Source organism: Dendrobates tinctorius, unplaced genomic scaffold (genome assembly GCF_039654945.1).
Source record: "Dendrobates tinctorius isolate UK_male_01 unplaced genomic scaffold, ASM3965494v1 ptg000231l, whole genome shotgun sequence".
Classification (NCBI taxonomy): Eukaryota; Metazoa; Chordata; class Amphibia; order Anura; family Dendrobatidae; genus Dendrobates; species Dendrobates tinctorius.
The window spans coordinates 528,843-552,839 of NW_027361898.1; the positions used below are offsets into that span (position 1 = coordinate 528,843).

General features: G+C 46.9%; 1 protein-coding gene across 13 annotated transcripts in view; it reads left to right on the forward strand.

The window, feature by feature from the left end:
* FNBP1 (formin binding protein 1) overlaps positions 1-23,997 on the forward strand; it is a 116,200-nt gene that overhangs the window by 39,106 nt on the left and 53,097 nt on the right. For all 13 annotated transcript variants that reach the window (XM_073555912.1, XM_073555916.1, XM_073555915.1 and 10 more), the window contains exons 2-4: positions 6,386-6,501; positions 10,395-10,451; positions 10,934-11,081. In XM_073555912.1, coding sequence (XP_073412013.1) covers positions 6,386-6,501; positions 10,395-10,451; positions 10,934-11,081 — 321 coding nt within the window. The remainder of the gene's footprint in view (positions 1-6,385; positions 6,502-10,394; positions 10,452-10,933; positions 11,082-23,997) is intronic.

Here is a 23,997-nt window from a genome sequence, read left to right on the forward strand (position 1 = left end):
CCAGGGTCCAGAGGAGAGGAGACTCCTCCGGACCCTGGGTACCATAAACGTGTAAAAAAAAAAATAGAATTAAAAAAAAAAGTGTGATCTACTCACCTTCCGACGGCCTCCGGACTTTTTCTCTCCTCTCCACGCTTCTGGCATTTTCCGTTCGCAGAAAGGCTTTGCGCCAAAGACCGCTGATGACGTCGCGCTCTTGCGAGAGTAACGTCAGCAGCGGTCTTTGGTGCAAAGCATTACTGGGAACGGAAGATGCCGGGAGCGTGGAGAGGAGGGACACAGTCCGGGGGCCGTCGGATGGTGAGTAGATCACTTGTTTTTATTTTAATCTCCCGCTGGCCATATTCTAGAGTACCCGATGCTTTAGAATCGGGCCAGTAGCTAGTCATATTCATCTGTCTGCGTCCCCCATCAGAGCCATCAGTCATCACCCATTATGACCAACGTTATCTTTAATATTTTCTGAGGTTTATTTCTCTTTTTTTTTTTTTCTCTGGTTTGCCCCTTTAAGATCGGGCCTTTTGCTGCATATGTAGGTCGCCCTGTGTTTCTGGCCCCCGGGGTCACCCTGGAGGTCGGCGCTGACAGTGATGGAGACTTCGGCTGAGCTGTTCTTGGCCAAGACTCAGTGAGCCGCGAATCTTCACAATACATTCCTTCTAGATAAACTCAGCTAATGTTCTGAGTCACTGAGCACTCGGGTGCGGTGAGATGACTTCTGCAGTGTCACCACTGCTTCCCGTAAGCTGCAAATGTTAATGGTAACTGATAATATGCAGTGACTGCGGGAGCTGCACGTCTTGCAATCACGTCCACCCCATCATCTGCCACAGATATTGGGTCTCTGGTGTTCTGTTCATGAACTGAAAAGTTCAGGATGAATGGCTCCTTAGAGATCTGATGTGTAGGGTTTTTGGTAACCCCCCCCCTATGAGTGAGTGCTGGGATACTTGCGGCCTTTTCTGCTTGGTCTTGGATGTTTCTTGCATTGAAATCGTTTTCTCCTGCATCGAATCATTTACCTCCGCCCCCGCCATGCTACAGAGGTCAGAGATAAGTGCTCACTGATGTAGGATGTCTTGGCTCAGAGCTAACCATTTTATTATGACATGAGATCTCATCAGATCACCTTCTTCATTCTGCAATACTGCATCTGCAAAACGATACACTGACATGTAAAGGGAATTCCACCTTAACCAGAGCTGCACTCACTATTCTGCTGTTGCAGTCACTGTATACATACACGTGGTCAAAATTGTTGGTACCCCTCGTTTAATGACAGAAAAACCCACAATGGTCACAGAAATAACGAATCTGACAAAAGTAGTAATAAATAAAAAATCTATGATAATGAACAAATGAAAGTCAGACATTGCTTTTCAACCACGCTTCCACAGAAATGTAAAAAAAAAAAAATAAAACTCATGAAATAGGCCTGGACAGAAATGATGGTACCCCTGAAAATAATGTGACAAAAGGGACATGTTACATCACGGTGTGTCCACTAATTAGCATCACAGGAGTCTACAATCTCGGAATCAGTTAGTGGGCCTGTATAGAGGGCTACAGATACTCACTGTGCTGTTTGGTGACACGGTGTGTATCACACTCAACATGGACCAGAGGAAGCGAAGGAAACAGTTGTCTCAGGAGATTAGAAAGAAAATTATAGACAAACGTGTTAAAGGTAAACATTATATATGGCTATGTGCACACGTTGCGGATTCCGCGCGGAAACGCAGGTAAAACCGCAGGTAAAGTGACCTGCGGTTTGGTCTGCGGTTTTGCCCTGCGGTTTCACACCTGTACTATGTTAAAGGTGTGAAACCGCTGCGGAAACCGCCCAAACAAGCAGCAAAACCGTGCGGAAAAAACCGCAGCGTGAGCACAGCGTTTTTGAAAACCCATAGGCTTTCATTGTACTGTACCATATCAGCGGAACTGCTGCGTTTCCGCAGGGCCAAAATCGCTGCGGAAACGTAGCAGAATCCGCAACGTGTGCACATAGCCTAAGACCATCTCCAAGCAGTGTGATGTTCATGTGACTACAGTTACACATATTATTCAGAAATTTAAGTTCTATGGGACTGTAGCCAACCTCCCTGGACGTGGCTGTAGGAGGAAAAATCAAAGAGATGGATAATACGAATGGTAACAAAAGAGCCCAGAAAAACTTCTAAACAGATTAAATGTGAACTTCAAGCTCAAGAAACATCAGTGTTAGATCGCACCATCTGTCGTTCTATGAGCCAAAGTGGACTTTATGGGAGGCGACCAAGGAGGACACCATTGTTAAAAGAAAAAAAATCATAAAAAAGCCAGACTGGAATTTGCCAAACTACATGTTGACAAGCCACAAAGCTTCTGGGAGAATGCCCTATTGACAGATGAGACAAAAATGGAACTTTTTGGCAAGGCACATCAGCTCTATATTCACACATGAAAAAATGAAGCATATCAAGAAAAGAACACTGTCCCTACTCTGAAACATGGAGGAGGCTTGGTTATGTACTGGGGCTGCTTTGCTGCATCTGGAAAAGGGTGTCTAGAATCTGTGCAGGGTACAATGAAATCTCAAGACTATCAAGTGATTCTAGAGAGAAATGTGCTGCCCAGTGTTGGAAAGCTTGGTCTCAGTCGCAGGTCATTGGTCTTGCAACAGGATAATGACCCAAAACGCACAGCGTAAAACACCCAAGAATGGCTAAGAGGAAAACATTGGACTATTCTGAAGTGGCCTTCTATGACCCCTGACCTAAATCCTATTGAGCATCTTTGGAAAGAGTAGAAACATGCTGTCTGGAAAAGGCAACCTTCAAACATGAGACAACTGGAGCAGTTTGCTCTTGACGAGTTGGGCAGAATACCTGTCGAGAGGAGCAGAAGTCTCATTGACAGTTACAGGAATCGTTTGATCGCAGTGATTGCCTCAAAAGGTTGTGCAACAAAATATTAAGTTAAGGTGCCATCATTTCTGTCCAGGCCTATTTTATGAGTTTTATTTTTTCTAATGTTCTGTGGAAGCATGGTTGAAGAGCAATGTCTGACTTACATTTGTTCCGTTTCATAGATTTTCAATTTAGTATTACTTTTGTCAGATTCAAGTTATCTCTGACACCATTGCGGGTTTTTCTGTCATTAAATGAGGGGTACCAGCAATTTTGACCACGTGTGTTCATTACATTACTGATCCTGTACTGATCCTGAGTTACATCCTGTATTATGCTCCAGAGCTGCAGTTACTATTCTGCTGGTGCAGTCACTGTGTACATACAGTGGGTACGGAAAATATTCAGACCCATTTAAATTTTTCACTCTTTGTTTCATTACAGCCATTTGGTAAAATCAAAAAAGTTAATTTTTTTTCTCATTATTGTACACTCTGCACCCCATCTTGTCTGGAAAAAACAGAAATGTAGAAATTTTTGCAACTTTATTAAAGAAAAACTGAAATATCACAAGGTCATAAGTAATCAGACCCTTTGCTCAGACACTCATATATTAGTCTCGTGCTGTCCATTTCATTGTGATAATAATCTTTATTTTTATATACTGCTAACATATTCCGTAGCGCTTTAAGGGCATGTCACACTAAGCGATATCGCTATAACTTGTGACGTTATAGCGATATTGCTAGCGATATCGCTATGTGTGATACTTACCTACAACCCGCTCCCCCGCTGGTTATCGCTGATCGCGCGAGAACGTCCTGGGCCGTTTCTCGTCGTCAGCTTCCTGCGGCGCTTCCTGTGGAGAGACGAGCGTGGAGCCGGGCGGGAGGACGCAGGATCGCCTGGTGTGACAGGTAAGTAGCGACCCCCATCCCCTGCGATGTCGCTGGTGAGATCTGCCTGTGTGGCAGCTCACTAGCGACCACTTATCGATGTACCAGCGATCCTGACCGCGTCATATCGCTGGTCGGGATCGCTGGTACATCACTAAGTGTGACAGTACCATTATAGTTTGCACACATTATCATCTCTGTCCACAATGGGGCTCACAGTCTAAATTCCTTATCAGTATGTCTTTGGACTGTGGGAGGAAAACCCACGCAAACATGGGGAGAACATACAAACTCCTTGCAGATGTCCTCCTTGAGATGGTTCTACTCCTTCATTGGAGTCCAGCTTTGTTTAATTAAACTGATAGAACTTGATTTGGAAAGGCACACACCTGTCTATATAAGACCTCACAGTGCATGTCAGACCAAATGAGAATCATGAGGTCAAAGGAACTGGCCAAGGAGCTCAGAGACAGATTTGTGGCAAGGCACAGATCTGGCCAAGGTTACAAAAAAATTTCTGCAGTACTCAAGGTTCCTAAGAGCACAGTGGCCTCCATAATCCTTAAATGGAAGAAGTTTAGGACCACCAGAAGTCTTCCTAGACCTGGTTGTCCAGCCAAACTGAGCAATAGTGGGAGAAGAGCTATGGTGAGAGAGGTAAAGAAGAACCCCAAGATCACTGTGGCTGAGCTTCACAGATGCAGTAGGGAGATGGGAGAAAGTTCCACAAACTCAACCATCACTGCATCCCTTCCCCAGTCGGGCCGTAAAGGCAGAGTGGCCCGACTGAAGCTTCTCCTCAGTGCCAGACATATGAAAGCCCGCATGGAGTTTGCTAAAAAAATAAACACATTAAGGACTCCCAGACTATGAGAAATAAGTTTCTCTGGTCTGATGAGACGAAGATTGAACTTTTTGGTGCTAATTCTAAGTAGTATTTGTGGAGAATACCAGGCACTGCTCATCACCTGCCCAATAAAATGCCAACAGTGAGACATGGTGGTGGCAGCATCATGCTATGGGGGTGTTTTTCAGCTGCAGGGACTGGACTACTGGTTGCAATCGAAGGAAACATGAAAAACAAGTAAAGAGATTTCCTGGATGAAAACCTCTTCCAGAGTGCTCTGGATCTCAGACTTGGCCAAAGGTGCACCTCACAACAAGACAGTGATCCTAAGCACACAGCTAAAATAACAAAGGAGTGGCTTCAGAACAACTGTGACCATTCTTGACTGGCTCAGCCAGAGTTCTGACCTAAACCCAATTAAGAATCTCTGGAGAGACCTGAAAATGGCTGTCCACCAATGTTCACCATCCAACCTGATGGAACTGGAGAGGATCTGCAAGGAGGAATGGCAGAGGATCCCCAAATGCAGGTGTGAAAAACTTGTTGCATCATTCCCAAGAAGACTCATGGCTGTACTAGCTCAAAAGGGTGCTTCTACTCAATACTGAGCAAAGGGTCTGAATACTTATGACCATGTGATATTTCAGTTTTTCTTTTTTAATAAATTTGCAAAAATTTCTACATTTCTGTTTTTTTCCAGTCAAGATGGGGTGCAGAGTGTACATTAATGAGAAAAAAAATTTACTTTTTTTTAATTTACCAAATAGCTGCAATGGAACAGAGTAAAAAATTTAAACCGGTCTGAATACTTTCCGTACCCACTGTACATTTCATTACTTACCCTGTACTGATCCTGAGTTGCATCCTGTATTATACACCAGAGCTGCACTCACTATTCTGCTGGTGTAGTCACTGTGTACATACATTACATTACTGATCCTGTACTGATCCTGAGTTACATCCTGTATTATACTCCAGAGCTGCACTCACTATTCTGCTGGTGCAGTCACTGTGTACGTACATTACTGAACCTTAAATCCTGTATTATACCCCAGAGCTGCGCTCACTATACTGCTGGTGCAGTCACTGTGGACATACATTACATTACTGATCCTTACCTCCTGTATTATACCCCAGAGCTGCACTCACTATTCTGCTGGTGCAGTCACTGTGTACATATATTACTTATCCTGTACTGATCCTGAGTTACATCCTGTATTATACCCCAGCGCTGCACTCACTATTCTGCTGGTGCAGTCACTATGTACATACATTACATTACTGATCCTGTACTGATCCTGAGTTACATCCTGTATTATACTCCAGAGCTGCACTCACTATTCTGCTGGTGCAGTCACTGTGTACATACATTACTGTTCCTGTACTGATCCGGAGTTACCTCCTGTATTATACTCCAGAGCTGCACTCACTATTCTGCTGGTGCAGTCACTGTGTACATACATTACTGATCCTGAGTTACATCTTGTACTATACCCCAGAGCTGCACTCACTATTCTGCTGGTGCAGTCACTGTGTACATACATTACTGATCCTGAGTTACATCTTGTACTATACCCCAGAGCTGCACTCACTATTCTGCTGGTGCAGTCATTGTGTACATACATTACTGATCCTGAATTGCATCCAGTATTGTACTCCAGAGTTGCAGTCACTATTCCCTTCCTTGTCCTGTTGTATGTGTAGTTTGGTCCATGGTGTAGCTGTCACCCCTCTCCCTCTTCTTGTCATGACAGGACCAATTTGATAACCTGGAGAAGCATACGCAGTGGGGGATCGAAGTGCTGGAAAAATATATCAAATTTGTGAAGGAAAGAGCAGAAATCGAGATCAACTATGCAAAACAGCTGCGGTAAGTTCTCTGCACCTTGCATATGATCATGGGGGGGGTGTATGTGATCTCGGCTGTGGAGGGAGAGTGGCGCAGCACGAGAGAAGTCATTGTGTCTTGATCCATGTATCAGGGGCATTTTCTATAGCACAGGAGCAATCACTCCCATCATCCATGACCACAGGCGCTCACACACTCACCATACATTACTCACTGTGTATCACTCTCATAATTACCGTCCCCTGGAGCTTACTATCTAACCTCGTACACTGCATCAGGACAGAGTATTGTGTAGCCACTGATCCGGGGAGCTCGGCTGCTCCCTTCTCTTTCTGTGTTTTTTTTTTTTTAAACAAATGAAAATTCAGCAGTAGATGTGTCCTGTTAAAGGGACCCTAGCACTAACTACCATTTACAGTGGAGTAAAACAACTTGGCACTCAGATTACAGTTCTTATTATTTTATTTTGCATCCAGATTATGTGTGTTAAGCGTTTTCGATCCAATAATGGATCTTCATCAGAACTTCTCTGTAAATGGGATATATAAGGGGCACTAATGCGCTTGGTATAGCGACCTAAGTCGCTTATTTTGTGGCGCTGCTCCCCCTGGCCCAAATGGATTGCGGTGTAACCGCTGGAGTGAAGGACGCCAGGAAACTTGCGGTGTGTCCGCTGTAATGGAGGACGCCATATATCCCATTTACAGAGAAGTTCTGATGAAGATCCATTATTGGATCGAAAACGTTTAACACGCATAATCTGGATGTAAAATAAAATAATAAGAACTGTAATCTGAGTGCCGAGTTGTTTTACTCTATTACGTGGGCTGGAAACCCTACTTGTGCACCTGCTACCGTCTGTTTGAGAGAGTGCCTTGGTGTTTCTACTACCGTTTACAGTGGGATCATAGACAAAATATTAGTAATGGAAGTAGTTCATCCCAGCGATCTCATCAGTAGCCACCTTATCCTATAGTCACACCCAGATCTGCAGTCACTGTTCTGCTGCTACATTGTGTCTTGTACTCCAGTCACATCCAGAGCTGCAGCGATTATTCTGTTATATCGTGTCTTGTACTCCAGTCACATCTAGAGCTGCAGTCACTAATCTGCTGTTATGTCATATCTTGTACACCTCCAGAGCTGCAGTCACTGTTATATTACATCGGGTCTTATACTCCTGTCACCTCCAGAGCTGTAATCACTACATTACATCATGCCTTATTCTCCAGTCACCTCCAGAGCTGCAGTCACTATTCTGCTGTTACATTGTGTCTTATACTCCAGTCCCCTCCAGAGCTGCCAACTTACAGATTTATTCTGTTGAGTATATGAGTGGGCCTGCACCGACCGATGACCCCCATTATTACACCGCCAATCTCGGTTTGTTTGTGTCTCTTGCTGTCAGGGCTAAGGGGCCCGAGGCGTATGAGCTGGTGGATCTGTGTATCCATAACACAGCGACAGGTGTAACCCCCCCCCCTTCAGGGACTAAACAATCACCAAGGCTCACCTCTAGGTTAAGTGTTAAAGGGACAGTATCAGAATATGGCTTCATTTTGCACTAAGGTTGAGGGGTCCCATTTCCCCACATTGTTTTTGTGACATCCGCGACTTTCTGCATCTGTGCTGTCGTTCTCATGTTACACTGTTGCCCCTGCGGCGGTAGACGAGCTGGGCTGCAGATGATCTCATGTCAGTCACGTCAGCCTAATAAAGCCTGTCACTGACAGCCAAGTATAGATATGCCTGTCACCAGCGCAGGGTGTCGTATAGACAAGGAGATCAACACAGCTCAGAATTCTGTATATGAACCAGGAGGCTCAGGATGACGGTGAGGAGATGTCTTCCTTCCCCCAAGAAACTTCTCCAATTATATTATAAGTTGTGACCTCTTGGTCATGTGACCGCAGTTTCCAGCCGCTGATTGGTTGTGTCCACCCTTCTGTACCTCATTTACTAGAATGACTAGAATCCCCTTAATTACAAAAATTCCAACAGAGGCCCCTAGGGTCCAGCTGCCACCCCCCCTTTCTGTGTTACTATTACCTGCCCTTGGTGTCAGCACTGTTCCTCCCTGATGATTGCAGCTCTGGAGGTGCAAACTATGGCCTAATGAGCGCAATTGTTTAGTAAGCATCAGCAATGATGGAGCCATTTGGCCTCATCCAAAGTGAAAGCCAATTGCCGGCCAACACAGCTCTCCCAGAATCCTATAGCCTTTGCCAGCGATGAGGGGTCAGGGGCAGACTTGCCTGTCAGGGTTCTGAGAAAGCTGGGTTATACAGTAACGATAAGAGGAGGGGGCACTGCAGAGTTACACCAACTGCCTACATTATACACAGTGATCTGATTACATGGAGTGATGCTCCCCGGGATGTTAGAGGTGTTGTTCTGGTGCACGCCTCTCTGCCTGGGTGTTCTCGGCTCCTCTACTCCTTTTTCCATCAGAGTCCTGTTCTCAAATGTCTCCATCCACACCCTGCTCGTCACATAGTGCACCTCCAAATTCCCAGAGAAAACCCCAGACTCTGGTTAGTTTTATCTGTTCTTGGGAAAGTTGAGTGATTGATCATGTGTGGAAAGTTTCTGTTCCAGTTCTTAAAGGGGTAGGGTCACCAATCTTTCACAGGAGCTGCTAAAACTGATTGAATCTGCCAGAAGGCAATTTGTGATTACAATTTAAATTTGCTGTTCTGAATCCTGGGAACGCTAGATTCCCTACCTTGCATTTAAAGGAGAAGGTGGCTTTTCCTTCATTATTCCACCATACCCTGTTGGATTATTCTTCCTGATAGGATATCACAATATACAACAAACCATCACCCTTTAAGATGGTAAATGTTATATGTGTTCTCAGGAAAGCTGGGTGTGGGTGACTACCACTGTGGGCAACTTGTTTAGCTTTTAAGGGGCCATACTGAATATTTCTTCCAGTTATTCTGCCCAGGGCACAGGAGGGGCTGTTTCATTATATAACTGGAATGTTTCAGCTTTCAGGCATCTGGGAAAGCTGAGAGATATTAGTGACAAACGCCTATAATAGTTTTTAAAGGGCTAAACCCAGCTTTCCTAAAAAGTCAGTTCTGATCAAATCTGACTGAGGAAGATACAGGTGCGTCTCACTAAATTAGAATATAATCAAAAAGTTAATTTATTTTTGTTCTTCAATACTAAAAGTGAAGCTCATGTATTATATAGTCATTACACACAGAGTGATCTATTTCACGTGTTTATTTCTGTTAATGTTGATTATGGCTTACAGCCAATGAAAATCCAAAAGTCATTATCTCAGTAAATTACAATACTTTATAACACCAGCTGAAAAAATGATTTTAAAATCTGAAACATTGGCCTACTGAAATGTATGTTCAGTAAATGCACTCAATACTTGGTCGGGGCTCCTTTTGCATCAATTACTGCATCAATGCGGCGTGGCATGGAGGCGATCAGCCTGTGGCACTGCTGAGGAGTTATGGAAGCCCAGGTTGCTTTGATAGCAGCCTTCAGCTCGAAATAGATCACTCTGTTTGTTATGACTATATAATATGAGTTTCACTTTTTGTATTGAAGAACTGAAATTAACTTTTTGATATTCTAATTTGGTGAGAAGCATTTGCATATGATTATAAAACTGGGACATTTTGACGTTCAGGGGCCCTTGGAAAGCTGTGTGACGATCAGCATGGGCTCTGGACTTCACTGACAATTTCTGTCTTGAGTCATTGTGAAACTAAGAATGAGAACCTCTTCCACCCCCCCCCCCCCCCCCCCCGATGGGTATGAAGCAGTCTGTCAGGGTTCAGATGGAAGGGAACTTGACTCTTTTTTTTTTTTTTTTTTTGAGAAGTTTCGCTGATTTTCAAGTTCTGATCACCTTTGTTTCTTCTTTTTTTTTTTCTTTGTGTTTGTAGGAATTTGTCAAAAAAATATCAAACCAAGAAAAACTCCAAAGAAGAGGAAGAGTCAAAGTGAGTGTCCGGCAGGGGGAGGATGCTTCTGTACAGAGAGTCCTTACACTACACCCTCCCTTAAAGGGATTTTCCAAGTCCACTTTTGGTACATGTCAGGAAACGCTGACTGGTGGGAATGAGTACAGGACCACTCTCTTTCATCATTGGAATTAAAGGGATGTGTATGCGTCTTCTGTCAGCACCTCAGTGCATCTAAAATTAAACACTACTATAAGTTTGTGCAGAGTTCTCGGTGTCTGTGGTAACAGACTACAAAAATCCCTTCCTAGTCAGGGGGTAATCCTAAAGACGGGACAGATGGCACGGATCAAACAGCACAGGATTTTTCTGCTTGCAGAAGTTTTCCCACCCTTTCATAGCAGTCATAGAACCCAGCCATTTTCCAGAGCTTGCATTCAGTCTGGTGGGGAGTTGCAGCACATAAGTTGGGGGGCGCATAAGTTATGAGTAGTCACTGACTGGCTGCGTTCATACGGCAGGTACACATCATGTAAAGCCTTCCAGACCACGCTGAATGAGATGAACGACTTCGCCGGGCAACACGAGGTCGTCTCCGAGAACATGACGTCCATGATCATGGTGGAGCTGACGCGCTTCGTACAGGAACTGAAACAGGAGAGGAAATCGGTGAGTACCGCGTCTCTATGCGAGACGTCACGTTTGGTTGTGGAAAGAATGTTCCAAAGCTTATCAACGACTCTGCATTTCAGTTACTCACTATTTTCGTGCTAGATGGTTGCTGTCAGTGAAAGGAAACTTCTTTGTTTTTATTGGAAGGCTGAAAACCAGTCTGGACCTTCTACTTCTCACAGCCAGCTGAAGGGTTGTTTCAATTGTAGCCGCTCTGTGAGCTGAACACATCAGCATCAGTCTCTCTCTTGCCCTGATAGCTTGTTACAATAAGTCACAACCTCCAAAAGAATCAATGAAAATCTGTGTTTTATTTATGAAAAAAAATGCACAAACACCAGAAGGGTATGTTTCCATGCTCCGTACGCTGCCTTCTTTTGTAAGCGCGGTGATTCCGCATGTGTTCATTGTACACATGTGGAATCACCGCATCCTATACATTGTATGGGTGACTTTATCTTGCGAAGACTGAGCGTCTTCGTAAGATAAATATGTGAAAAATGAGGATGAATGAACTGATGGAGATCAACATCCAACACTGCGGAGACACCATCACGTTTCTCAACGCAGTGATTCTAGAGCAATGCCACCATCCCTTATGGGAAATATGTAAAAACATGCAAAACACAAGCCGCGGAGACACCATCACATGTTTCTCAACGCAAGCAATGACTAGCCAGGTCTTTCCCCGGGAGGGAACAACCACAGGAAGGGCAGTCTCTAATGAAGGAAACCACCTATGTCAAAACATGGTATCCATCCATAGACAACTCCATGAGTTCATTCATCCTCATTTTTCACAGTCTTCTACTAGGCATTGCTCCTACTGGCGTTTCCTACTCCACACTGATGAGGGGCAATACCCCGAAACAGCTGTCTGTGGATGGATACCATGTTTTGGCATAGGTGGTTTCCTTCATTGGAGACTGCCCTTCCCGTGGTTGTTCCTTCCCGGGGAAAGACCTGGCTAGTCATTGCTTGCGTTGATAAACATGTGATGGTGTCTCCGCAGCTTGTGTTTTGCATGTTTTTCCGTAAGATAAATAGACATGCTGCGGTCTATAAAGACGCGCCACGTGTGCGTATACGCAGGGAAGCCACCTGCGTCTTTGAACGCATAGTGGAGACGAGATTTCATGAAATCCCCTCCACTATGCTGTAATATCTGGACGCAGCGTCCAAGCCACAGCGTTTCCTGTCCGTGGAAACATACCCTAAAAATGCGGTGCTGACTAGTAGATGGCATAATGAAAAAGGAACAATATCCATACGATAATGATAGATGAGGTTAACAGGTAGCGCTCAAACAGGAGACACAGCGGAAACAAGGGAATAAAAAGGTGAAACGATAAGGACTGTGAATCTGCACTATAGTGAGGGATTGTCTCATTATACCTTTACATCAATACTGACTTGTCAATGCCACTTATTATCATATATAGAATATATATTTTTTCCTTGCTATTTTCTCTGGCATTGAGCCTTAAATACATTGTATATACCTACATATACGTCTCGGTGACTATCCTTGGTGTATACTCCATGCTTTATAACTGAAAGATATCCAAAACAACCTTTTTCACCTTTTTATTCCCTTGTTTCCTCTTTGTCTCCTGTCTGAGCGCTACCTGTTAACCTCATCTATCATCATTGTATGGATATGGTTCCCTTATTCATTTTGCCTTCTACTAAGTCAGCATGGCATTTTTATGGTATTTGTGCAGTTTTTTTTTCTTTTTTTGGAGGTTGTGACTTCTCAGTCTTTATAGGTCATATTCCTTGTTGAGTCCTCTCTTAATTTAATGACATTACTAGTCCTGAAATTCTTCTCTATAGCTTGTTACACTGTATAAATCTGGAGCTCACAGAAGGGCATGCAACTGTGACAAACCCTCAGCTGTGAGAAGTATGAGGTCAGGATGGCTAGCAGAGATCTTGAAAAAAGGTAAGTAATTATAAAGATAATGTTATAATGTTTTCTGGTCTGATATCTCGTCAAAGTTTATTTCTCGGGGTTCATGTTACGGCTGACGTCTTCAGATAAACCTCAGAACTTCAGATAAACCTCAGAACTTAAGATTTTTTTTATTGTTACTGTCTATTGACAGCCAGCGGAGATCTTTCCAGTGGTTATGAATTATGGGACACGGCACATTAGGGATGTACATTGGTGACTTCCTCCGCAGGAGGGTTTGTGGTCCGCAGTGTGGTGAGACTACAAACCCCATCGTGTTGGAGGTGGTAGTTGTGGCACAGACTGTAGCCACTGTTTTGCCCCCCAGGGTCTGCGGATGGGATGCTCTGCGCAGTACAGGAGGGGAGACTGCTGCATGGAGCTCAGTGAGGCGTCTACATATATGAGCAGCGACCGTGGGGCGACAAGCACAGCCAATAAGGTCACAGTCAGCCGGCGTCATCTGCTTATTGGGTGACTTAATAATGAGCAGAGATAGCAGGACAGATCCGGCACGTCCACATTACAGCTGCTGCTGCGTCGCATTGTCACAGTCCATTGATCAGTGCAGCCACTTTCTCCTTCCTGCTCGCACTTACATCACATGATCAGTGCGATCTGCAGGCGTCTGATGTTATGGAATATATCTCTTACTATAGTCTAGCTGAGGGTCCGTTACACTGTCAGTTTGGATAACCTGAGCGCCACACTGGTCACAGCTTGTTTACTCCCAAGTCTCTGTTGTGTGACTTTCTTATGGACTGTGTTTCAGTTGATCACACTTTTCACATCTTTGCTTGTCAGTGAAAGAAAATATTCCTCTTTACACCAAGTAACTTAAATTTGGCGCTGACTTGGTCCTGCTCACACCCTGCAGCGTGCACCATGATCTGCAAGCCACACAGTGTGGACTCACTACTGACGCAGTGTGACCAACTCACAAGACAGTTGAATAATTAGCGCTCAGGTAGTCTGTTAGAGCAGCTTGTTACAGTGTGTCAGTCTGGAGTCTGCACTGGATGCAATTGTAACAGACCCTCAGCTGCAGAGAGGTTTTTAGTCTTTGGATGTAGACATTCACAGCAAGCAGGGGTCGTTACTGTTATGAGGGATGCATTACAGTGATGCAGCTCAGACGTCATGCAGCGATTCCTCTGCAGGGCATTATTACAGCCGTTGTTGTGCAGCGGCGCCTCCCACTGCTCATCTTTATTTGTTCCTCAGCCACAGATCTGGTCTTGTTAACCCCTGCAGGGATGGGGGCTGGCAACTAATCTACTGCAGACATGTAATGAGTGCAATACTGCCGCAGGACATTCTGAACAATCAGAGAGGATGACTGCGCCGGACCACCAGAGGGAGAACCCTCACGTATCAGGATGGGGGAAGGGGCGGTCATCCAAGGCCATTCATGTCTGCTCAGCTGCACATAATGCATCATCACACAATGTAGGGACCAGCAGAGATGCTGAGGATGGCGCCGCTTGTTACTGGTGTGTCACAGTAGGGAAGGCGGATGCTGCAGACCCATTGTCAGCCCACATCTGCCAGCTCTCTGACACCATCCCTGCATCGGCATCATAAATAATGCACTTATCGACCATGCACAGCTCTACAGGATGAGCCACCTCCTCCGTGTTTTCCTCTGCGCACGATTCTGCAGGGTGTGCCGCCTCCTCTGTGTTATCCTCCTTACCCGGTTCTTCAGGGTGAGGTGCCTCCTCCGTGTTATACTCCGCACACGATTCCACAGGGTGAGGTGCCTCCTCTGCGTTATCCTCCGCACACAGTTCTGCAGGGTGAGGGGCCTCCTCTGTGTTGTCAGCTGAGCACGTTTCTGCAGGGTGACGGGTGTCCTCCTCATTATCCTTTGCGCACTGTTCTCCTGTGTGAGGTGCCTCCTCCTCTTTATCCTCCGTGCACTGTTCTGCAGGGTGAGGTGCCTCCGTGTAGTCAGCCGAGTACGGTTCTGCAGGGTGAGGTGCCTCCGTGTAGTCAGCCGAGTACGGTTCTGCAGGGTGAGGTGCCTCCGTGTTGTCAGCCGAGTACGGTTCTGCAGGGTGAGGTGCCTCCGTGTAATAGGCCGAGTACGGTTCTGCAGGGTGAGGTGCCTCCTTTGTGATGTTGGCTGAGAACGGTTCTGCAGGGTGAGAGGCCTCCTACGTGATTTCAGCCGAGCGCGGTTCTGCAGGGTGAGGGGCCTCCTTATCGTTATCCTCCGCGCACTATTCTGCAAGGTGAGGTGCTTCCTCTGCGTTATCCCTCCGCGCATAGTTCTGCAGGGTGAGGTGCCTCCTCCATGTTGTCAGCCGAGCATGGTTGTGCATGGTAAGGGGCCTCCTCTGTGTTGTCAGCTGAGCACGGTTCTGCAGGGTGAGGGGCCTCCTACGTGATATCAGCCAAGCACGGTTCTGCAGGGTGAGGGGCCTCCTTCTCGTTCTGCAGGGTGAGATGTCAGCCGAGCACGGTTCTGCAAAGTGGGTACCTCCGTGTAGTCAGCCAAGCACAGTTCTGCGTGGTGAGGTGCCTCCGTGTAGTCACTCGAGTACGGTTCTGCAGGGTGAGGTGCCTCCTTTGTGATGTTGGCTGAGAACGGTTCTGCAGGGTGAGAGGCCTCCTACGTGATTTCAGCCGAGCGCGGTTCTGCAGGGTGAGGGGCCTCCTTATCGTTATCCTCCGCGCACTATTCTGCAAGGTGAGGTGCTTCCTCTGCGTTATCCCTCCGCGCATAGTTCTGCAGGGTGAGGTGCCTCCTCCATGTTGTCAGCCGAGCATGGTTGTGCATGGTAAGGGGCCTCCTCTGTGTTGTCAGCTGAGCACGGTTCTGCAGGGTGAGGGACCTCCTACGTGATATCAGCCAAGCACGGTTCTGCAGGGTGAGGGGCCTCCTTCTCGTTCTGCAGGGTGAGATGTCAGCCGAGCACGGTTCTGCAAAGTGGGTGCCTCCGTGTAGTCAGCCAAGCACAGTTCTGCGTGGTGAGGTGCCTCCGTGTAGTCACTCGAGTACGGTTCTGCAGGGTGAGGTGCCTCTGTGTAGTCACTCGAGTACGGTTCTGCAGGGTGAGGTGCCTCCGTATAGTCAGCCGACTACGGTTCTGCAGGGTGAGGTGCCTCCGTATAGTCAGATGAGTACGGTTATGCAGGGTGAGGTGCTTCCTCCATGTAGTCAGCCGAGTACGGTTCTGCAAGGTGAGGTGCCTCCGTGTAGTCAGCCGAGTACGATTCTGCAGGGTGAGGTGCCTCCGTGTAGTCAGCCGAGTACGGTTCTGCAGGGTGAGGTGCCTCCGTGTAGTCAGCCGAGTATGGTTCTGCAGGGTGAGGTGCCTCCGTGTAGTCAGCCGAGTACGGTTCTGTAGGGTGAGGTTCCTCCGTGTTGTTAGCCGAGTACGGTTCTGCAGGGTGAGGTGCCTCCGTATAGTCAGCCGAGTACGGTTCTGCAGGGTGAGGTGCCTCCGTGTAGTCAGCCGAGTACGGTTCTTCAGGGTGAAGTGCCTCCGTGTAGTCAGCCGAGTACGGTTCTGCAGGGTGAAGTGCCTCCGTGTAGTCAGCCGAGTACGGTTCTGCAGGGTGAGGTTCCTCCGTGTAGTCAGCCGAGCACCGTTCTGCGGGTTGAGCCTCCACCTTCTGCTCTCGGCTTTTCTTAGAATACCGGCTGCATTTCCTGCATCGTTTTATGGCTTCCTGTATGATATTCTCTCAGGTTTCCTTGCACCTAGCGCTTTGTCTGTGTCCTGCAACAGGTGCTGTTAATCCTGAGCTTTTTTTTCCTCATGAATGACCCTTACCCTTGTACATAGCGGTTCTTGTTTTCAAATTAGGTTTAATTAATTCTTCACCATTTTCGGCATTTTTGCTTGCTGTAGATTTGGGTTTCCGGCAAAGTCAGCGTCCTGCTCACACAGCTGAGGGTTTGCTCCAAGTGGATCCAACCCAGACAATCCTCAGTGAGCTCCTGTCTGGTACGTTAAGGCTAAGTGCAGACGTACTTTTTAGCCCTGCGAATTTTTCCGCGCAGAATTGAAGAAATCCGCAGGTCAAATGACCTGAATTTTTCCTGCGGATTTCTTCCTTTTTTCTTGCGGTTTTCTTGCGTTTTTTGTGCGGATTTCCCTCTGCGGATTTGGAGAATGGAGCAGGTGGAAAACCGCACAAAAGAAGTGACATGCTGCATATTTTGAACCACAAGAAAACCGCGCGGAAAAATCCGCAGCGTCTGCACAGCGTTTTTTTTTTTCTATTGACTAACATGCTACTGTTCATCACAATGCGGATATGCAGCGTTTCTGCGCAGAAAAATCCGCTGCGGATCCGCTGGATATCTGCATCGTGTGCACATGGCCTAAACCTGCACTGATACATTGTCATAAGCTGTTGGAGTAGGAGAGAGATTGATGCGGAGGATTGCCTACACCTGATGCAATTGTAACAAACTCTCAGCTGTGAATAATGACAACTGGATCAGGATATTTCTTTTTATAGCCACAATGTATAATTCTATTTACTGACAGCAAGTCACTATCTTGTAAATTGTGACGTAACAAAATCTTACTCATCCCTCACTATGTTTTCTTCCAAGAATTCAGAAATGTGACCAACAGAGACCTTTTTTTTTTGTGCACTTCCCATTTAAATACACATGACCATTGTTCGCTTTTTCACCTGTGTATTCTTTGCAGAGTTTTCCACAGTTAGTTGCAGATTATTGTGCAAATCAATTGTGCTAGGAGAGCCTGTGCCCTTAGAATGTTGGGAGTGATGGTCCGACCTTCCCAGAGGGATTCAGTGATTGTCCCGCTCTCACTGTGATGACACATCGACCGATCGTCCTGTCAGTGCTTTGCAAATATGGACAATCACTGAGCTAATATTTACCTTCAGCCGATCCTGGAATAATGGCGCCGGTGGGGATGGGGGGTAAGGGTGTCGGCGAGGGCACTGGTGGGGATGAGGGTCAATGGCGATGTGGGTGATGGCACCAGTGAGGGTGGGGGCAATGGTTTTGGTGTGGATGAAGTTCAGTGAGTGATGGCACCAGTGAGGGTGGGGGCAATGGTTTTGGTGTGGATGAAGTTCAGTGGGTGGGGGCAATGGTTTTGGTGGGGATGAAGTTCGGTGGATGATGGCACCAGTGAGGGTGGGGGCAATGGTTTTGGTGAGGTTAGGGGCAAGGATGAATGTCGGTGGGGATAGTAATCATCTTTATTTTTATATAGCGCTAACATATTCCGCAGCGCTTTACAGTTTTGCACACATTATCATCACTGTCCCCGATGGGGCTCACAATCTAAATTCCCTATCAATATGTCTTTGGAATGTGGGAGGAAACCCACGCAAACACAGGGAGAACATACAAACTCCTTGCAGGTGTTGTCCTTGGTGGGATTCTAACCCAGGACTGCAGCGCTGCAAAGCCACAGTGCTAACCACTGAGTCACCGTGATGACACCAGTGAGGGTGGAGGCAATGGTTTTGGTGAGGATGAAGGTCGGTGGGTGATGGCACAAGTGAGGGTGGAGGCAATGGTTTTTGAGGGTTGGGCAAGGGTGCTGGTGGGGATGTGGGTGATGGCACCAGTGAGGTGGGTGCAAGGGCTCTAGTGAGGCTGAGGGTAAATGGGGATGGGGTGATGGCACCTGTGAGGGTGGAGGCTATGGTGTTGATGAGTAAAGGGTGCGAGGGTGCCTGTGAAAATGGGTATGGTGAGGATTAGGATGGTGGCACTCATAATATTATATTATTAGTGAATTGTTACTTATGCATTTTTCTGATAGACTCCCAATAATGTGCCATCCACAGTGGTGTTCTCTTTTAAACGCCTTGGAACTCTGTCGGCTGCCTGGTGAACAGACCACCCTCCCCTCACCCCAGCCAAAGGAAGCTCTGCAGGAAGTGACAGCGGTCGCACTTTGGTTTTGTAGCGAGCGGCTGCAGGAAATGGATGATATGAGTTGAAAGATGCCGATGGCGAGTTAGTCTAATTAAAGGAGAACTCTGCTCTGAGATTTCAGGATTTATCTCTTGCTCTACTAATGACTGACATATCAGACTGCTTTATGGGTCTTATGCAGCTGGAGGCTCTGGATGAGCGCAGCTATCCCTCCCTGCTAGTAGAGCGAGTTTTCATGTGTCTGTGCTATTTCTGGGCCTCAGTGATTAGATGCGCGGCCGCCATTGGTTCTGGCTGTTATCTGTGGAGTGTTCCCAGGAAGTGATGATGTATTGAGGGTTCGGGGGTCTTTAAGTTTTCCTCTGTAACAGGAGACACTCGTACCCTGATTCCGAAATAGAAGAAGAGCCGGCGCTGTGCTGAGTAATTATAGACCCTGAGTCACAGCCAAGAAGAACAGCGACAGGTTCCCTGAAGTGTTCACTGCCCCAACCTCCAGCAATGATGGGGGTTATCTCTTAAAGAGGCAGTCATGCTATAGTACTTCATATGTTATGCATTTATGTGGAATCTGTTATCCCCTGTTATCAGACATTCAGGCCTTAAAGGCTCTCTGTCAGCCAAAATGACTGTTCTGACTAAAGGGGGTTTTACACATAGCGATATCGCTATAACGTCACTGATTTTGTGACGTGTTAGCGATATCGCTATGTGTGATAATTACCTCCGACCGGCTCCCCCGCTGTCCATCGCTGATCGCGCGAGAACGTCCGGCTCCATTTCTCGTCGTGCGCTTCCTGCTGTGTGAGACGAGCAACGCGTGGAGGCGGGCGGGAGGACGTCAGGATCGCTGTGTGTGAAAGGTGAGTATCGTGCGCTGCGTCACTGCTGCATCGTTGTGAGGTCTGCCTGTGTGACAGCTCACTAGCGATCATTTAGCGATGCACCAGCGATCCTGACCGGGTCGGATCACTGGTCGGATCGCTGGTGCATCGCTAAATGTAAAGGGGCCTTAAGTCCCTCCGCTCGGTGCATATTGGCGCAGCCAATTATTTATACACACCTGCTTGTTTTCCCTCTATCTTCACCCCCTTCTTCTTTGACAGCTCTGGCTTCCTAGAGCAAGAGAAGGGCAGAGATGGATGGACAAGCAGGTGGGAACGGGAATATAAATGGCCACACCATAGAGCACCAAGCGCCTGTGCTTTGTGTGAACAATCATTCTGTGCCGATACAGTCCATTTAAAAGGACTGATTTTTATTTAAGTGACTACAGTCTATTAATCCCTGTTATAAGCCATTACTGAGGAGAGGAGACTGTACTCACCTGTCCTACAGTCTCCTCTCCCCTGTAATGGCTGATAACAGGGAGTAGTAGATTGTACTCACCTGTCCTACAGTCTCCTCTCCCCAGTTATGGCTGATAACAAAGGGTAATAGATTGTACTCACCTGTCCTACAGTCTCCTCTCCCCAGTTATGGCTGATAACGGGGAGTAATAGATTGTACTCGCCTGTCCTACAGTCTCCTCTCCCCAGTAATGGCTGATAACAGGGAGTAATAGATTGTACTCACCTGTCCTACAGTCTCCTGTCCCCAGTAATGGCTGATAACAGGGAGGAATAGATTGTAGTCACCTGTCCTATAGTCTCCTCTCCCCAGTAATGGCTGATAGCAGGGAGTAATAGATTGTCGTCGCCTGTCCTACAGTCTCCTCTCCCCTGTAATGGCTGATAACAGGGAGTAGTAGATTGTAATCGCCTGTCCTACAGTCTCCTCTCCCCAGTTATGGCTGATAACAGGGGGTAATAGATTGTAGTCACCTGTCCTACAGTCTCCTCTCCCTTGTAATGGCTGATAACAGGGAGTAGTAGATTGTAGTCACCTGTCCTACAGTCTCCTCTCCCCAGTTATGACTGATAACAGGGGGTAATAGATTGTAGTCACCTGTCCTACAGTCTGCTCTCCCCAGTAATGGCTGATAACAGGGAGTAATAGATTGTACATGGTGATTGTATACCCTCACCATGGTGGCGGTCTGTCATCGGTGAACCCCTCAGGCTGTGTGTGATCAGCAGCTGACACGTTTTACTCTCCTATTGTTTGATTTGTCCTCAGCAGACTTCTCTTTCCCACACCAGTGCCCCCCCCGCCTGTCTGTGCCCTATAATCCCACCGTGTCGCCTCAGCCCTGACACCTCATCATTATAGCAGGTGTGGACAAACGGGATCAGTTCTGATCGGAACCTGTGTTGTTTAAGATTACTGTACTGTACTTGTTTTTTATTATCAGTTTAACACAATCCAACATTATTGCGAACACAATACATTTTCCAATCAAGAAAAAAATGTGTTAAAATAACCATGGCAATAGGACATCTCCCTTAACAATATATAATCCTACATAGAAAATCCGGAGTATAACGCCCAAATTATTAAGCACAGACAAATAGATTATAATGAAAAAATATATATAATCTTTATTAATACCAATACGTCAGAAATTCAGTGTATTAAAAATACAATAATATGGTCAGGTAACGGGAATGACACAAAAGAGGAAAAGACAGCTGCATGAATAAAGTTATATGCAATGGTACACTGACATAGCTATACCACTCCCCAAACTAGTATGGCAAATACTGTGAGTTGCGCCATGATAATTTCATCCACTAACTGAATATATGGGGTACAATCCATCCATAAGGCACAAAGAGCCATACATGAAAAAAGATAAAGTGCTTAGTGTAAAAAGATATGGGGAGAGGATAGTAAAGTGACCATGCTTACCCATGTGGGACGTACATCTGCTGCGTGTCCCCTCCTCACATGTAAAGCGCCATGGAATAAATGGCGCTATAATAAATAATAATAATAAACTAGCATGTGAATGGCACTGGATGAGGTGCCCTTATAAATTTGGTAAGAACACCTTTGTTCCTGCTGTCACATTGCTGGGAGACGGAAAAGATTTAATTTAGCGTGCAGCTGCTACACACACCGCAGATTTTATTGCAGCTTCACATCCAGAGCTGCAGTTAATGATCCGTTATATTAATTCATACACTTTAGTCCCTCCCAGAGCTGCAGTCACAGTTCTGCAGGTTCCTCACTCTTGCCTTACTGATTCATTGTTTGCTCAGAGCTCATTCTCTGTTGCTATATGGGATTTGATGCAAGCTGATGCTGTATGGAGAGGGATGTAGTGTAGTGCGTACTGTACGGTGGCTGATGTGGTGCTGTAGTGCAGTGCGAGCCTGTACAGGGGAGTGCTGTAGTGCAGTGCGAGCCTGTACAGGGGAGTGCTGTAGTGCAGTGCGAGCCTGTACAGGGGAGTGCTGTAGTGCAGTGCGAGCCTGTACAGGGGAGTGCTGTAGTGCAGTGCGAGCCTGTACAGGGGAGTGCTGTAGTGCAGTGCGATCCTGTACAGGGGAGTGCTGTAGTGCAGTGCGATCCTGTACAGGGGAGTGCTGTAGTGCAGTGCGATCCTGTACAGGGGAGTGCTGTAGTGCAGTGCGATCCTGTACAGGGGAGTGCTGTAGTGCAGTGCGATCCTGTACTGGGGAGTGCTGTAGTGCAGTGAGATCATGTACAGGGGAGTGCTGTACTGCAGTGCGATGCTGTATGGGGGTGCTGTAGTGCAGTGCGATCCCATGCAGGGGAGTGCTGTAGTGCAGTATGATCCCGTGCAGGTGAGTGCTGCAGTGCAGTGCGATGCTGTATGGGGGTGCTGTAGTGCAGTGCCATGCTGTGCTGGGGGGTGTTGAAATGTGGTTCAATGCTGTATGGGGGATGCTGTAATGTGGTGCTGTGGAGGGGGGTGCTGTAATGCTGTACAAGGGGTGCAGTAATGCAATGTGATGTTGTATGGGGGGTGCTGAAGTGCTGTGCGATGCTGTATGGGGGTGGCTGTAGTGAAATGCGATGCTGTACGCAGGTTGCTGTAGTGCGGTGCTGTACTGCGATGTGATGCTATACGGGGTGCTGTAATGCAATGCTGTAGTGGATGGATGGGAGGTGGTGCGGTGCTGTATGTGGAGTGCTGTAATGCGGTGCTGTACCATACTGGGGGTGATGCAGTGCTGTACAGGGATGCTATAATTCACTGCAGTGTTGTACAGGGATGCTATAAACAGCCCAATATTGCATGGGTGCTTGCGATGTGGTGCATAGCTGTATCGGGGGTGATGCGGTGCTGTACAGGGGGTGCTGTACAGTGGCTCTGTTAAGCGATGTAATGCTGTATGGGGGGGATGTGATGCTGTACTGTACCAAGGTGGTATTGTGAGGAGGGTGCTGTAATGCAGTGCACTGCTGTACAGGGGATTGTGTTGCTTTTCTGCGTTCTACTGGTGCTATGCTGTACGGGGCGTGCGGTGCAGGGATGTGATGTCATACTGTGCTGTACGGGATGTGATGTGGGTCGGTGCTGAAGACGGGTGTCAAGTGTTGTACGGATGTGATGCAGTGCTGTACGAAAGATGCTGTAGTGCGGTGCTGTACAGGGTGTGTTGTAGTGCGGCGCTGTACAAGAGGTTCTGTAGTGTGGAGATGTGCAGGGATGTGATGCTTTGCTGTACAGGGGATGATGTGGTGCAGTGCTGTACAAGGGTATGTTGTGATGCGGTGCTCCATAGGGAGTGATGTGGTGCAGTGCTTTGTACGGGGGTTTCAGTGTTGTATGGGTGTGATGCGATGCTGTAGCGCAGTACAGAAGTTCGGTACTGTACGAGAAGTGCTGTATAGGGGGTGCTGTAGTGCTCCGCTTTCTGCCACCCATGGACAGGTAATTGCAAGCTTTCCTCTGCATCCTCCTTTGTCATTGTGGTCGGGGGGGACAAGTGAGTAAATTATAGGTTGGAAATGACTGCGGTCACCACATGAGCATCTGGTGTCTGCTCGTTGCAGGCCGCACAATCAATGCTGATCAATTCCTCCAGCCCCTGACACATCCTCTTTTCTCCTGTTAAGTCTTACAAATATATTTCACTAATTATAAGATCTGGTGAGCCGCCCAGACTGTGCACTAATGATAGATTGTAGCAAAGCATCTGCACTGGATTAACTAGGCT